Source organism: Odontesthes bonariensis, chromosome 24 (genome assembly GCF_027942865.1).
Source record: "Odontesthes bonariensis isolate fOdoBon6 chromosome 24, fOdoBon6.hap1, whole genome shotgun sequence".
Classification (NCBI taxonomy): domain Eukaryota; kingdom Metazoa; phylum Chordata; class Actinopteri; order Atheriniformes; family Atherinopsidae; genus Odontesthes; species Odontesthes bonariensis.
Genome location: NC_134529.1, coordinates 2,699,922 through 2,712,854, shown reverse-complemented (window position 1 = coordinate 2,712,854; position 12,933 = coordinate 2,699,922). Strand labels below are relative to the sequence as shown.

The 12,933-nt window shown below is 47.1% G+C and overlaps 1 protein-coding gene across 1 annotated transcript in view; it reads left to right on the top strand.

Moving 5' to 3' along the window:
• The window catches only part of mei4 (meiosis-specific, MEI4 homolog (S. cerevisiae)), a 37,962-nt gene that overhangs the window by 10,037 nt on the left and 14,992 nt on the right, over window positions 1–12,933 (top strand). Inside the window, exon 4 of the mRNA XM_075459777.1 lies at window positions 12,393–12,524. Coding sequence (XP_075315892.1) covers window positions 12,393–12,524 — 132 coding nt within the window. The remainder of the gene's footprint in view (window positions 1–12,392; window positions 12,525–12,933) is intronic.

Sequence of the window (12,933 nt, the reverse complement as noted above, 5' to 3'; positions counted from 1 at the left end):
TGGCAGCTTTTATTAGAGCTGAATGCAAAGGAAAGGTGCTCTGGTCCCAGATCTGTCTTTTAAGGACAAAATATACAGAAGCTCAGAGAAGCATTTTTATTTCATATCACCATCTCAAGTTCACAAATGAATTACCTCAAGGTGAAATATTTTCTAGTGATCACTGGTTAATTATGTCATAACCTGGAGATAACAGGGATTGTTTTGGTAATGTATCGTGACGCCTTTAATGTGACGCTTCAGACCGAAGGATAGTGGAGTCATTTAAACGCTTATCTCTGAACTCAGTTATACACGCATGCCTCGACTTATTAGATTATTAGATAGACCTTAATATTGATGGATCGTCCCCAGCTGTTATTTCACTGATAACGACTGATTGATGTTCACACAGAAACTGAACATTGTAATTGCGTTGCCTACCTCACGAAAACGCAGCTAATTTTCTTTTTACAATAACAACAGTCGGGTTTCATCATAAAAACTAGGCGAACATGAAAATGAGCTTTGTTTCTCCATGATTTCCCCCCCCATGTCTGAAGAGTAACCTGGCCAAGTTTGGAGCTGTTACCATTAAATATGTAGGAGGAATTCGATCAAATGCGAGGTGTGGAAAAAAAAAAAGAAGACGTTTCCAACCACCAGCAGGTGGCGCTATAGGTGGATGTCACTATGATAATCTGTGCGCGTTCAGGCTGGGTCCAGCATTCACCGTATGAAGTTTGGGACAGATTGGATAATGTATGTGGGAGTTATAAGCTACTTAATTTTTTGTGGCGAGTGATGGCGAGTAATCAAACTTTGAGGCGTTGCCACGGCCACGGCCTTTAAGTTTGATAAAAGTTTCTCCATGATTTCCCCCCCCATGTCTTAAGAGTAACCTGGCCAAGTTATAAGTCTGTAGCATTAAATCTGTAGGACAAGTTTGATGATATGCAGGCGTGGAATTGGGCAAGAATGGCACCAAAACGCACCTTCCATCCAAAATGGCCGCCTTCCTGTGGACGTGGGACCACGGCGGTATGAGACTTTTTCGTGCGTCTGGGCATGATGAATGAGTGTACCGAATTTCGTTGTCCAACGCGAAACTAACCCCAATGCGGGGGCCATTTTTAAGCATCGTAGGGGGCGCTACAGAGTCAATGAGCGACTCCCAAAAATATAAAGTTTAGATTCTTTCATGTCGTCGACGGGCAGGTGGCGCTCGCAAAATTTCACGAGTTTTTGAGCACCTTTTGCAAAGAATAATAACTCCTTCAGATACAATAGGTTTCACTGCTCGGTCCCTAATAAATGACAGCATTTGAGGCCCCTCTGGGCTCCTGTAGGAGTTTTCACCGGGTTTCCCACCTTCTCGCTTTAACAGCTGATGTTAGCTTTAAAAATACGAGTCTCTGCTTTGTGTACATTGCAGTCATGACCCGGCCCGGCAGCTTAGAAATGGAGATGAAGCCGGTTAAAGATGGCAGTTTGCATCAGTTTCCTGTTTGTTAGCATCGACTGAAGAAAGTGGCTCAGTGCTACAGCAATTAATCAGATGGTAGCGCTAAGGAGGGAGTGAAATAATTTCAATTTAATGAGCAGCGCCATTAGGAGAGCGGAGCATTCGTCTCTGAGGAACTTTTAATTCCCCCTCAGCGGCAGCCTGGCAGTGCAGCTCACAGAGAGAATTACAATCACAGGACTCCCATTAGCTGCTGATTGTTATGGAGGAACAGGACTTGATTGTGTGAACAAAAGTGGTGCTTTGTCACTTTATCTCTCGGTGCTTTCAGCTTCAATGTTCTGATTAAGACGGTGGGAAATATATTCCGTCGCAGGGGCAGATTCAGGGAGGTGATGAAACATTTATTTGTTTGTGTTTTGGTGGAGAAACTTGTTATTTTGCCTGAAGACAAAACGATCCATCGGGGGGCTGAAATGTCTGAAAGAGGCATGAAGTCGAAGACGACCCGTGTGACACATACTATAAATGGTTTTTTACATTTTTCTATGGAAACCTCGTCCCATCAGGACACGTTTTCATACAGCTTTGTGTTTGCAGACTGGCTGTAAAAGTGTGTGATTAGCAGAGCAGCCAAAAACTGTACTCAAGTAAAAGTACTGTTACTTCAGAATAATATAAGTAAAAGTAAAAAGTAGTCATCCAGATAATTACTTGAGTAAGAGTAAAAAAGTTCTTGCTGAAAAAGCTACTCAAGTACTGAGTAACTGTTGAGTAACGTCTGATTTATTTGTTAACACAAGCATTCAATCAGACAGACACAAACACTAAATAATCATCTTTAGGCCAATTAGAGTTCATCCAATTGATCAAATAAATTAAAATGAATTCATTAATTACAAAATAGCTTAAATTAAATTAATCCTGGTAAATTGAAGTGCTTCAATAAAAAATAAAAGAGACTTAGGAAATGTTTAAAACATATGTAACCCATATGTAACCTAAAAAACAAACATTCACCTATCCATGGGGGGAAAAACGAGTTTAGGAAACTTACCGCTACATGTTTCCTCAAGTTAGATGTTGAGTTTCTGCTGAAATGTGCGTTTGTTTTGGTTGCCACAGAAGACACATAATGTAGCTGCTGTTTCTCACTCTTTGTAAGGTAAACATGCTTTCAGTATGAGGCCTCGTCTGCGTCTTCATTTCCCACCGTTGGTTCTGACATTTTTCATCTGTTTCTTTGTTTGTTTGCTACAACTGTAAACTGTAAGGACTTTATCAGGGATTCAGAGTACAACAGCCTGCACAATGAAACATAAAAACTTGGGTTTATTCCTTTTTTCCTGAATAAACTCTGTCCAGTGTCCTTTCGGCTGTTTTTCTGACTCTCTCAAACACTTGAAAGGAGCTCTATTCTTCACGCCAGTATTGCTGTAATGAGGCGTTTTTGGTAAATGTTGGTGTAGAGGTCCAGCGTCAGAACTGGCCCCGACCTGGATACTTTTTACACAACGAGGTCGTTAACAGTTCTCTTAAACTCGTGGCTTGGATTCGTCTACACTCAGTGAGGTCACATGGCTCTGAAAGGATCAGATTATTGGCTAAATTACAATCAGACTGAGTTATTAAAGGGTAATTCTCCTTGGATATATGGCGGTGAATGAATGGGATCAGAGGCACAAAGCGTGTCATACCCCGGTATGATAGGTGGCGCTGTACCCATTCCAGCTGTTGCTAATAGAGCCACTTCCTGTTGACCTCTTCACCACCCAATTTCTTGTCAGATTAAGGCGTCTACATGTACTTAATAACTCAGTCTGATTGTAATTTAGCCAATAATCCGATCCTTTGACAACTTTTTTAGGTCTGATAAAGTCCTCAACATGGTCACGTTGTTGAAGCATCTCGAGGACCACTAGCAGAAGCACCCGAGCTCAACTTTCAGTCTTGTTTTTGATCATTAAAGCTGTCCACAGCTGTAAAATCTGCCTTTCTTCTTGTGAGGCCGTGTGCACCCCAGGTGGCTTCCTGTGTTCTCCCTCATCAGAGCAGGTAGCTGTTGCTGAGGGGAAATTACTGTGTTAAAGCAATCTATGATGGACTGATCAGAGAGAGTGTTTTCACACAACTCTGCTTCTGTAACTCTTCTTTATGTGACAGCCATTTTTTCCACAAAGCCAGTGGTACGTCAGGGGGTGTTAGATGGTCGGAATGAATCACAGGTCTTGGAAATTAGTTTCTGGAAACAGAAGGCTGAGTTTCTGATGATGTACGATTCGTTCTGCTTCAGTGATGGCTGTAAAATCTCTTTCTGTTTATCCTTGTCCAACCAGAAGTGGTTTAATCTTGTTATAACCTTTTTATTTTCCAGAGTGTGACCAGATGTCGAGAATAAATGTCCCATAACCCAAAAGTTTATTTTGTTGTGCCATGACCCAAAGATGGAACTCCTTGTGTTTCAGCAGCTGGCACTGAGGGCTTTTTGTCATTAAATTACTTAAACAATGAGGAAATTATGATGAAAGATCAAAGCAGCTGATGCTTTAGAGTATTTCATTAAAATATAATCATTAAAATAATGATTGCCACTCTCCTCTAAGTATCAAGTGAAATAAAATCTCCCAGAGAATTGTTATTTTATTATTTTAGGAATAATTATGATTACAATTAATTGAATTCCAATTGGCCTGAATTGGACTTTATTATCTAAGTGCCTTGAGATGACATTTGTTGTAATTGGCGCTATATAAATAAAAATTAATTGAATTAAATTTTATCCCACGAAAATCTGGAGGTTTTTTACTCAATAATGTTTTTGTATCTGAGCTTCCAACGTCTTTGCTCTAACTGACCCCAGAACTCTGTGATCAGGACCTAATTAAATGTTTTCAATAGTTTCTGACTTAAAGTTCTCGATAAAAGTCTCCATTTGGATCTGATAGTTTTTTGTTTTTTTTTTGTTTGTTTTTGTACAATATCAAATCAAAGTGGTGATAATCAAACCAGTTCAGTTTTATTCATAAAGCGCCAAATCCCAACGAATGCCAAAGAAACAGTCCAATTCAAGCCAAATACGATCACATTCATTGTTATACAATTATCATCAAACCGAGTTAATTGGATTCAAAATTAGTCCAATTCATACAGAGCCAATTAAAAAAAGAGTTGCCGACCTAAGGAAAACAACAGACTGCATCAAAACTTCACTTTGATCCAATCCTCCGTCCTCCAGGCCTACAGCAGCAGAACTATGGGATGTTTCAGGCTCACCTGAGCCATCCCTAACTATAAGCTTTATCAGAAAGGAAAGCCTGATCTTAAAGGTAGAGAGGGGCCTGATAACTGAAGGCTCTGCCTCCCAAACTGGCAGCTGGTTCCACAGAGAGGGGCCTGATAACTGAAGGCTCTGCCTCCCAAACTGGCAGCTGGTTCCACAGAGAGGGGCCTGATAACTGAAGGCTCTGCCTCCCAAACTGGCAGCTGGTTCCTCAGAGAGGGGCCTGATAACTGAAGGCTCTGCCTCCCGAACTGGCAGCTGGTTCCTCAGAGAGGGGCCTGATAACTGAAGGCTCTGCCTCCCAAACTGGCAGCTGGTTCCACAGAGAGGGGCCTGATAACTGAAGGCTCTGCCTCCCAAACTGGCAGCTGGTTCCACAGAGAGGGGCCTGATAACTGAAGGCTCTGCCTCCCAAACTGGCAGCTGGTTCCACAGAGAGGGGCCCGATAACCGAAGGCTCTGCCTCCCAAACTGGCAGCTGGTTCCACAGAGAGGGGCCTGATAACTGAAGGCTCTGCCTCTCAAACTGGCAGCTGGTTCCACAGAGAGGGGCCTGATAACTGAAGGCTCTGCCTCCCAAACTGGCAGCTGGTTCCACAGAGAGGGGGCCTGATAACTGAAGGCTCTGCCTCCCAAACTGGCAGCTGGTTCCACAGAGAGGGGCCTGATAACTGAAGGCTCTGCCTCTCAAACTGGCAGCTGGTTCCACAGAGAGGGGCCTGATAACTGAAGGCTCTGCCTCCCAAACTGGCAGCTGGTTCCACAGAGAGGGGCCTGATAACTGAAGGCTCTGCCTCCCAAACTGGCAGCTGGTTCCACAGAGAGGGGCCTGATAACTGAAGGCTCTGCCTCCCAAACTGGCAGCTGGTTCCTCAGAGAAGAGCCTGATAACTGAAGGCTCTGCCTCCCAAACTGGCAGCTGGTTCCACAGAGAGGGGCCTGATAACTGAAGGCTCTGCCTCCCAAACTGGCAGCTGGTTCCACAGAGAGGGGCCTGATAACTGAAGGCTCTGCCTCCCAAACTGGCAGCTGGTTCCTCAGAGAGGGGCCTGATAACTGAAGGCTCTGCCTCTCAAACTGGCAGCTGGTTCCTCAGAGAAGGGCCTGATAACTGAAGGCTCTGCCTCCCAAACTGGCAGCTGGTTCCACAGAGAGGGGCCTGACAACTGAAGGCTCTGCCTCCCAAACTGGCAGCTGGTTCCTCAGAGAGGGGCCTGATAACTGAAGGCTCTGCCTCCCAAACTGGCAGCTGGTTCCACAGAGAGGGGCCCGATAACCGAAGGCTCTGCCTCCCAAACTGGCAGCTGGTTCCACAGAGAGGGGCCTGATAACTGAAGGCTCTGCCTCTCAAACTGGCAGCTGGTTCCTCAGAGAAGGGCCTGATAACTGAAGGCTCTGCCTCCCAAACTGGCAGCTGGTTCCACAGAGAGGGGCCTGATAACTGAAGGCTCTGCCTCCCAAACTGGCAGCTGGTTCCACAGAGAGGGGCCCGATAACCGAAGGCTCTGCCTCCCAAACTGGCAGCTGGTTCCACAGAGAGGGGCCTGATAACTGAAGGCTCTGCCTCTCAAACTGGCAGCTGGTTCCTCAGAGAAGGGCCTGATAACTGAAGGCTCTGCCTCCCAAACTGGCAGCTGGTTCCACAGAGAGGAGCCTGATAACTGAAGGCTCTGCCTCCCAAACTGGCAGCTGGTTCCACAGAGAGGGGCCTGATAACTGAAGGCTCTGTCTCCCAAACTGGCAGCTGGTTCCACAGAGAGGGGCCTGATAACTGAAGGCTCTGCCTCCCAAACTGGCAGCTGGTTCCTCAGAGAGGGGCCTGATAACTGAAGGCTCTGCCTCCCAAACTGGCAGCTGGTTCCACAGAGAGGGGCCTGATAACCGAAGGCTCTGCCTCCCAAACTGGCAGCTGGTTCCACAGAGAGGGGCCTGATAACTGAAGGCTCTGCCTCCCAAACTGGCAGCTGGTTCCACAGAGAGGGGCCTGATAACTGAAGGCTCTGCCTCCCAAACTGGCAGCTGGTTCCACAGAGAGGGGCCTGATAACTGAAGGCTCTGCCTCCCAAACTGGCAGCTGGTTCCTCAGAGAGGGGCCTGATAACTGAAGGCTCTGCCTCCCAAACTGGCAGCTGGTTCCACAGAGAGGGGCCTGATAACTGAAGGCTCTGCCTCCCAAACTGGCAGCTGGTTCCACAGAGAGGGGCCTGATAACTGAAGGCTCTGCCTCCCAAACTGGCAGCTGGTTCCACAGAGAGGGGCCTGATAACTGAAGGCTCTGCCTCCCAAACTGGCAGCTGGTTCCACAGAGAGGGGCCTGATAACTGAAGGCTCTGCCTCCCAAACTGGCAGCTGGTTCCTCAGAGAGGGGCCTGATAACTGAAGGCTCTGCCTCTCAAACTGGCAGCTGGTTCCTCAGAGAAGGGCCTGATAACTGAAGGCTCTGCCTCCCAAACTGGCAGCTGGTTCCTCAGAGAGGGGCCTGATAACTGAAGGCTCTGCCTCTCAAACTGGCAGCTGGTTCCTCAGAGAGGGGCCTGATAACTGAAGGCTCTGCCTCCCAAACTGGCAGCTGGTTCCACAGAGAGGGGCCTGATAACTGAAGGCTCTGCCTCTCAAACTGGCAGCTGGTTCCACAGAGAGGGGCCTGATAACTGAAGGCTCTGCCTCCCAAACTGGCAGCTGGTTCCACAGAGAGGGGCCTGATAACTGAAGGCTCTGCCTCCCAAACTGGCAGCTGGTTCCACAGAGAGGGGCCTGATAACTGAAGGCTCTGCCTCCCAAACTGGCAGCTGGTTCCTCAGAGAAGAGCCTGATAACTGAATGCTCTGCCTCCCAAACTGGCAGCTGGTTCCACAGAGAGGGGCCTGATAACTGAAGGCTCTGCCTCCCAAACTGGCAGCTGGTTCCACAGAGAGGGGCCTGATAACTGAAGGCTCTGCCTCCCAAACTGGCAGCTGGTTCCACAGAGAGGGGCCTGATAACTGAAGGCTCTGCCTCCCAAACTGGCGGCTGGTTCCACAGAGAGGGGCCTGATAACTGAAGGCTCTGCCTCCCAAACTGGCAGCTGGTTCCTCAGAGAGGGGCCTGATAACTGAAGGCTCTGCCTCCCAAACTGGCAGCTGGTTCCACAGAGAGGGGCCTGACAACTGAAGGCTCTGCCTCCCAAACTGGCAGCTGGTTCATCAGAGAGGGGCCTGATAACCGAAGGCTCTGCCTCCCAAACTGGCAGCTGGTTCCTCAGAGAGGGGCCTGATAACTGAAGGCTCTGCCTCCCAAACTGGCAGCTGGTTCCACAGAGAGGGGCCTGATAACTGAAGGCTCTGCCTCCCAAACTGGCAGCTGGTTCCACAGAGAGGGGCCTGATAACTGAAGGCTCTGCCTCCCAAACTGGCAGCTGGTTCCTCAGAGAGGGGCCTGATAACTGAAGGCTCTACCTCTCAAACTGGCAGCTGGTTCCTCAGAGAAGGGCCTGATAACTGAAGGCTCTGCCTCCCAAACTGGCAGCTGGTTCCACAGAGAGGGGCCTGATAACTGAAGGCTCTGCCTCCCAAACTGGCAGCTGGTTCCACAGAGAGGGGACTGATAACTGAAGGCTCTGCCTCCCAAACTGGCAGCTGGTTCCACAGAGAGGGGCCTGATAACTGAAGGCTCTGCCTCCCAAACTGGCAGCTGGTTCCTCAGAGAGGGGCCTGATAACTGAAGGCTCTGCCTCCCAAACTGGCAGCTGGTTCCACAGAGAGGGGCCTGATAACTGAAGGCTCTGCCTCCCAAACTGGCAGCTGGTTCCACAGAGAGGGGCCTGACAACTGAAGGCTCTGCCTCCCAAACTGGCAGCTGGTTCCACAGAGAGGGGCCTGATAACTGAAGGCTCTGCCTCCCAAACTGGCAGCTGGTTCCACAGAGAGGGGCCTGATAACTGAAGGCTCTGCCTCCCAAACTGGCAGCTGGTTCCTCAGAGAGGGGCCTGATAACTGAAGGCTCTGCCTCTCAAACTGGCAGCTGGTTCCTCAGAGAAGGGCCTGATAACTGAAGGCTCTGCCTCCCAAACTGGCAGCTGGTTCCACAGAGAGGGGCCTGATAACTGAAGGCTCTGCCTCTCAAACTGGCAGCTGGTTCCACAGAGAGGGGCCTGATAACTGAAGGCTCTGCCTCCCAAACTGGCAGCTGGTTCCACAGAGAGGGGCCTGATAACTGAAGGCTCTGCCTCCCAAACTGGCAGCTGGTTCCACAGAGAGGGGCCTGATAACTGAAGGCTCTGCCTCCCAAACTGGCAGCTGGTTCCTCAGAGAAGAGCCTGATAACTGAAGGCTCTGCCTCCCAAACTGGCAGCTGGTTCCACAGAGAGGGGCCTGATAACTGAAGGCTCTGCCTCCCAAACTGGCAGCTGGTTCCACAGAGAGGGGCCTGATAACTGAAGGCTCTGCCTCCCAAACTGGCAGCTGGTTCCACAGAGAGGGGCCTGATAACTGAAGGCTCTGCCTCCCAAACTGGCAGCTGGTTCCTCAGAGAAGAGCCTGATAACTGAAGGCTCTGCCTCCCAAACTGGCAGCTGGTTCCACAGAGAGGGGCCTGATAACTGAAGGCTCTGCCTCCCAAACTGGCAGCTGGTTCCACAGAGAGGGGCCTGATAACTGAAGGCTCTGCCTCCCAAACTGGCAGCTGGTTCCACAGAGAGGGGCCTGATAACTGAAGGCTCTGCCTCCCAAACTGGCAGCTGGTTCCACAGAGAGGGGACTGATAACTGAAGGCTCTGCCTCCCAAACTGGCAGCTGGTTCCACAGAGAGGGGCCTGATAACTGAAGGCTCTGCCTCCCAAACTGGCAGCTGGTTCCACAGAGAGGGGACTGATAACTGAAGGCTCTGCCTCCCAAACTGGCAGCTGGTTCCACAGAGAGGGGCCTGATAACTGAAGGCTCTGCCTCCCAAACTGACAGCTGGTTCCACAGAGAGGGGCCTGACAACTGAAGGCTCTGCCTCCCAAACTGGCAGCTGGTTCCACAGAGAGGGGCCTGATAACCGAAGGCTCTGCCTCCCAAACAGCAATGGCTGGTCATACATGTCCTACTTCTCAATGAATTGATATGCAATCTTTTATTGTATTGTATTGAGCTTGTATTCTTTATTAATAAGATTATTTTATTCAATATTAGTATTACTAAGGGCCTGAGCATTTATATTCTGTTTTTGAGAAATTGTTTCCAATACAAATGTATTAAATTCCCCTATTTAAATCTTTAAATGCCGTTTTCTCAAAATCAGTTTTTGGTATTTTTCCAGTATCAATATCTCAGCCTATGGAGCACCTACTAACACCAAACTTTCCAGTTATACACTTAGCAGTATTCTGAAGATATTTACAGAAGGATTTGTTGATAAATCATTCCTGGCCTGATTTATGTGACATTATAATAAAAAAATATGGCAAAAATTTATGTTTTTTAGGCTATGGGCAGTATATTTTGATTTCCTAGGAAATCAAAGCAGATATCCTGAAATCCTTCGGTAATTTTCTTTTCATTTTGTGTGTAAACAAAATGAAAAAAGAATTTTGCACCTGGCTTTGTCATATGTTCAGATCTATCTTCCGGAAATATATGCAAATGTGCACATATTTAATGAGATAATGCCTAATTTGCAGAATTAAACATACAAATTTCTAAAACTTGTAATACATTTTTTTTTCATACTTGTATAAGTAATCAACCGAAGAAGTTTCATGGTGATATCTATTATTTTAAAATATTCCCCTATTCACATGTGGCGTCTCGCCTTAAAATACCAGTAAAAAGTGTTGTTCAGCGGGTTATTTTTCAGTCTTTTCTATAACTCCCAGCCTGAATGAGAAGTTCCAGGAGTGTGTTCCATCTTTAGGAGTAATGACACGAGTAACTGTAATTTACCCACCTTGGCGGTCCCACCTTTCGGAGCCGCCCTCGCCCTATTTCAGCCTCGCTTTCTCAGTCACGCCTGGACGAGTCGTTATCTTCTCGGAGGTAAAGAAAGAGATTGGCCCGGATGAAGAGCCCAGACGATGCAATTTCAAATATAGAGTCTCAAGAGGCATCGGTCAAACGCCACTCTCCCGCTGAGTTCAGCTGCAGACGTATGCCGTGTAATAACCTTTCAGAGAGGGCAACAGTTTAGTGTCTGTCGGCTTCATCTTAACCGTCCCTCCATTTGTCTGCTGGAGGAACTTTTACTGCCTTCTGGAACATTGGATCCAGCTCGCCTCGTGCGTTTCAACCCCAAAATGAAGTGTTCAGGTGTACTTTTTATTGCTTTTTTAATGCTACAGATAGGGCAGCCTTTCACCTTGAAAAGTCGGTCACGTATCTTGGCATTTTAACATATTTTAACCCTGATATAAGGACAGTGTAGCACATTCTTTTGTAATTCCTGCCTGATTTTGAGTATTTAGAGATTAATACACTAATTGTCATCAGTTCCAAGGCTGTGTTCGAAACCGCATACTTCCATACTGCATACTGCATACTTCTATACTGCATACTACATACTGCATACTTCCATACTGCATACTACATACTGCATACTGCATACTGCATACTTCCATACTACATACTACATACTGCATACTTCCATTCTGCATAGTACATACTACATACTTCCATTCTGCATATTACATACTACATACTTCCATACTGCATACTACATACTGCATACTTCCATACTGCATACTACATACTGCATACTTCCATACTGCATACTACATACTGCATACTGCATACTACATACTGCATACTTCCATACTGCATACTACATACTGCATACTTCCATACTGCATACTACATACTGCATACTTCCATACTACATACTTCCATACTGCATACTACATACTGCATACTTCCATACTACATACTGCATACTACATACTACATACTTCCATACTGCATACTACATACTGCATACTTCCATACTACATACTACATACTGCATACTTCCATACTGCATACTACATACTGCATACTTCCATACTGCATACTACATACTGCATACTGCATACTACATACTGCATACTTCCATTCTGCATACTACATACTACATACTTCCATTCTGCATTCTACATACTACATACTTCCATACTGCATACTCATTGATCAGACAGTATGCAGAGCGTTTACCCACAATGCATTTCGCTCCTGCCCGAGCTGAAATCAGCCGGCCTGAAGCTGATTTCTCTTAAGCTCTAAACTCTGTAAACTTTAGCAACATTTGAAACATTTTCAGGTGAGAAAGTAGTCGTTTAGATCCCCAACGTGTTGAAAACCTGACAAAATACCGGCTGTTTACAATTTTGTTCCCACGAATTCGGCGCTACTAAAGCTAGCCGCAGTGAGCAACTGCTGGGTTTGAGTAAACCATCCTTTCTTTGGGTTTTTCCCTACCTGCCGGCCTCGCTTCACTCGGTGGTAATCGGGTAAACAACAGTGGAGGCCCTTTGATGTGGAAAGCTGGTGAAGTAATCCAGCTCTCCTCAGCTAAAGCTCGAGCTACTCTCGGGCTCATGTGGAATTATATATTCAACAATAGGCCTTTTATGCACTTTTAACTGAAGCACAGGCAGGTTATTTACATGTTTAATTATGTCACGGCAGAAAGTTTAAAGGGAAGTCTGTCTTTAGAACCTTTTTTCTCTTTTCCGTCCCACAGCTTCATGCTGCAGAGAAGCTGATGGAGTGCCTGATTGCGTTGGGGAACAGCAGGATTTCAAAGTCCTTTCTCATCCGTCACATCCTCGCTGAGATCAACGCTGTGGCTGATCAGCTCTGGCAAGCCTCCCAGGTAAACACTCCTCCTCCCTTCACTGCTCTCATTCCTGCAGTGCCAGCACTCCTCTCCTCTCCTCCTCGCCCTCTTTCCCTTTCAGCTCTGCTACACTTAGCCCCTCTTTTGTGGCGTCCTGATCAGCTGCTGTTTGGTTTTCTAAGAGTATTTGAACACTTCTTATGAAAAGCAGCTGGAGCTTTGAAACATGGTTCCTTTTATTTATTTCTGGGACTTTCTTCCCCACAAACACTCGTATCTGTACGAGCCTTCGGGCACAAACAGCTCGCCTCATTGATTTGTCACTTCTGAAATGCCGTAATCAATAGGGCATCCCGCCGGTTTCCTGCCTGCCACGTATTCAAAGGTCTGCTGGCAGCTTTGGCCGCTGCCTGAGTCACAGGCCACCGGGGGTCTTTGGAAATGG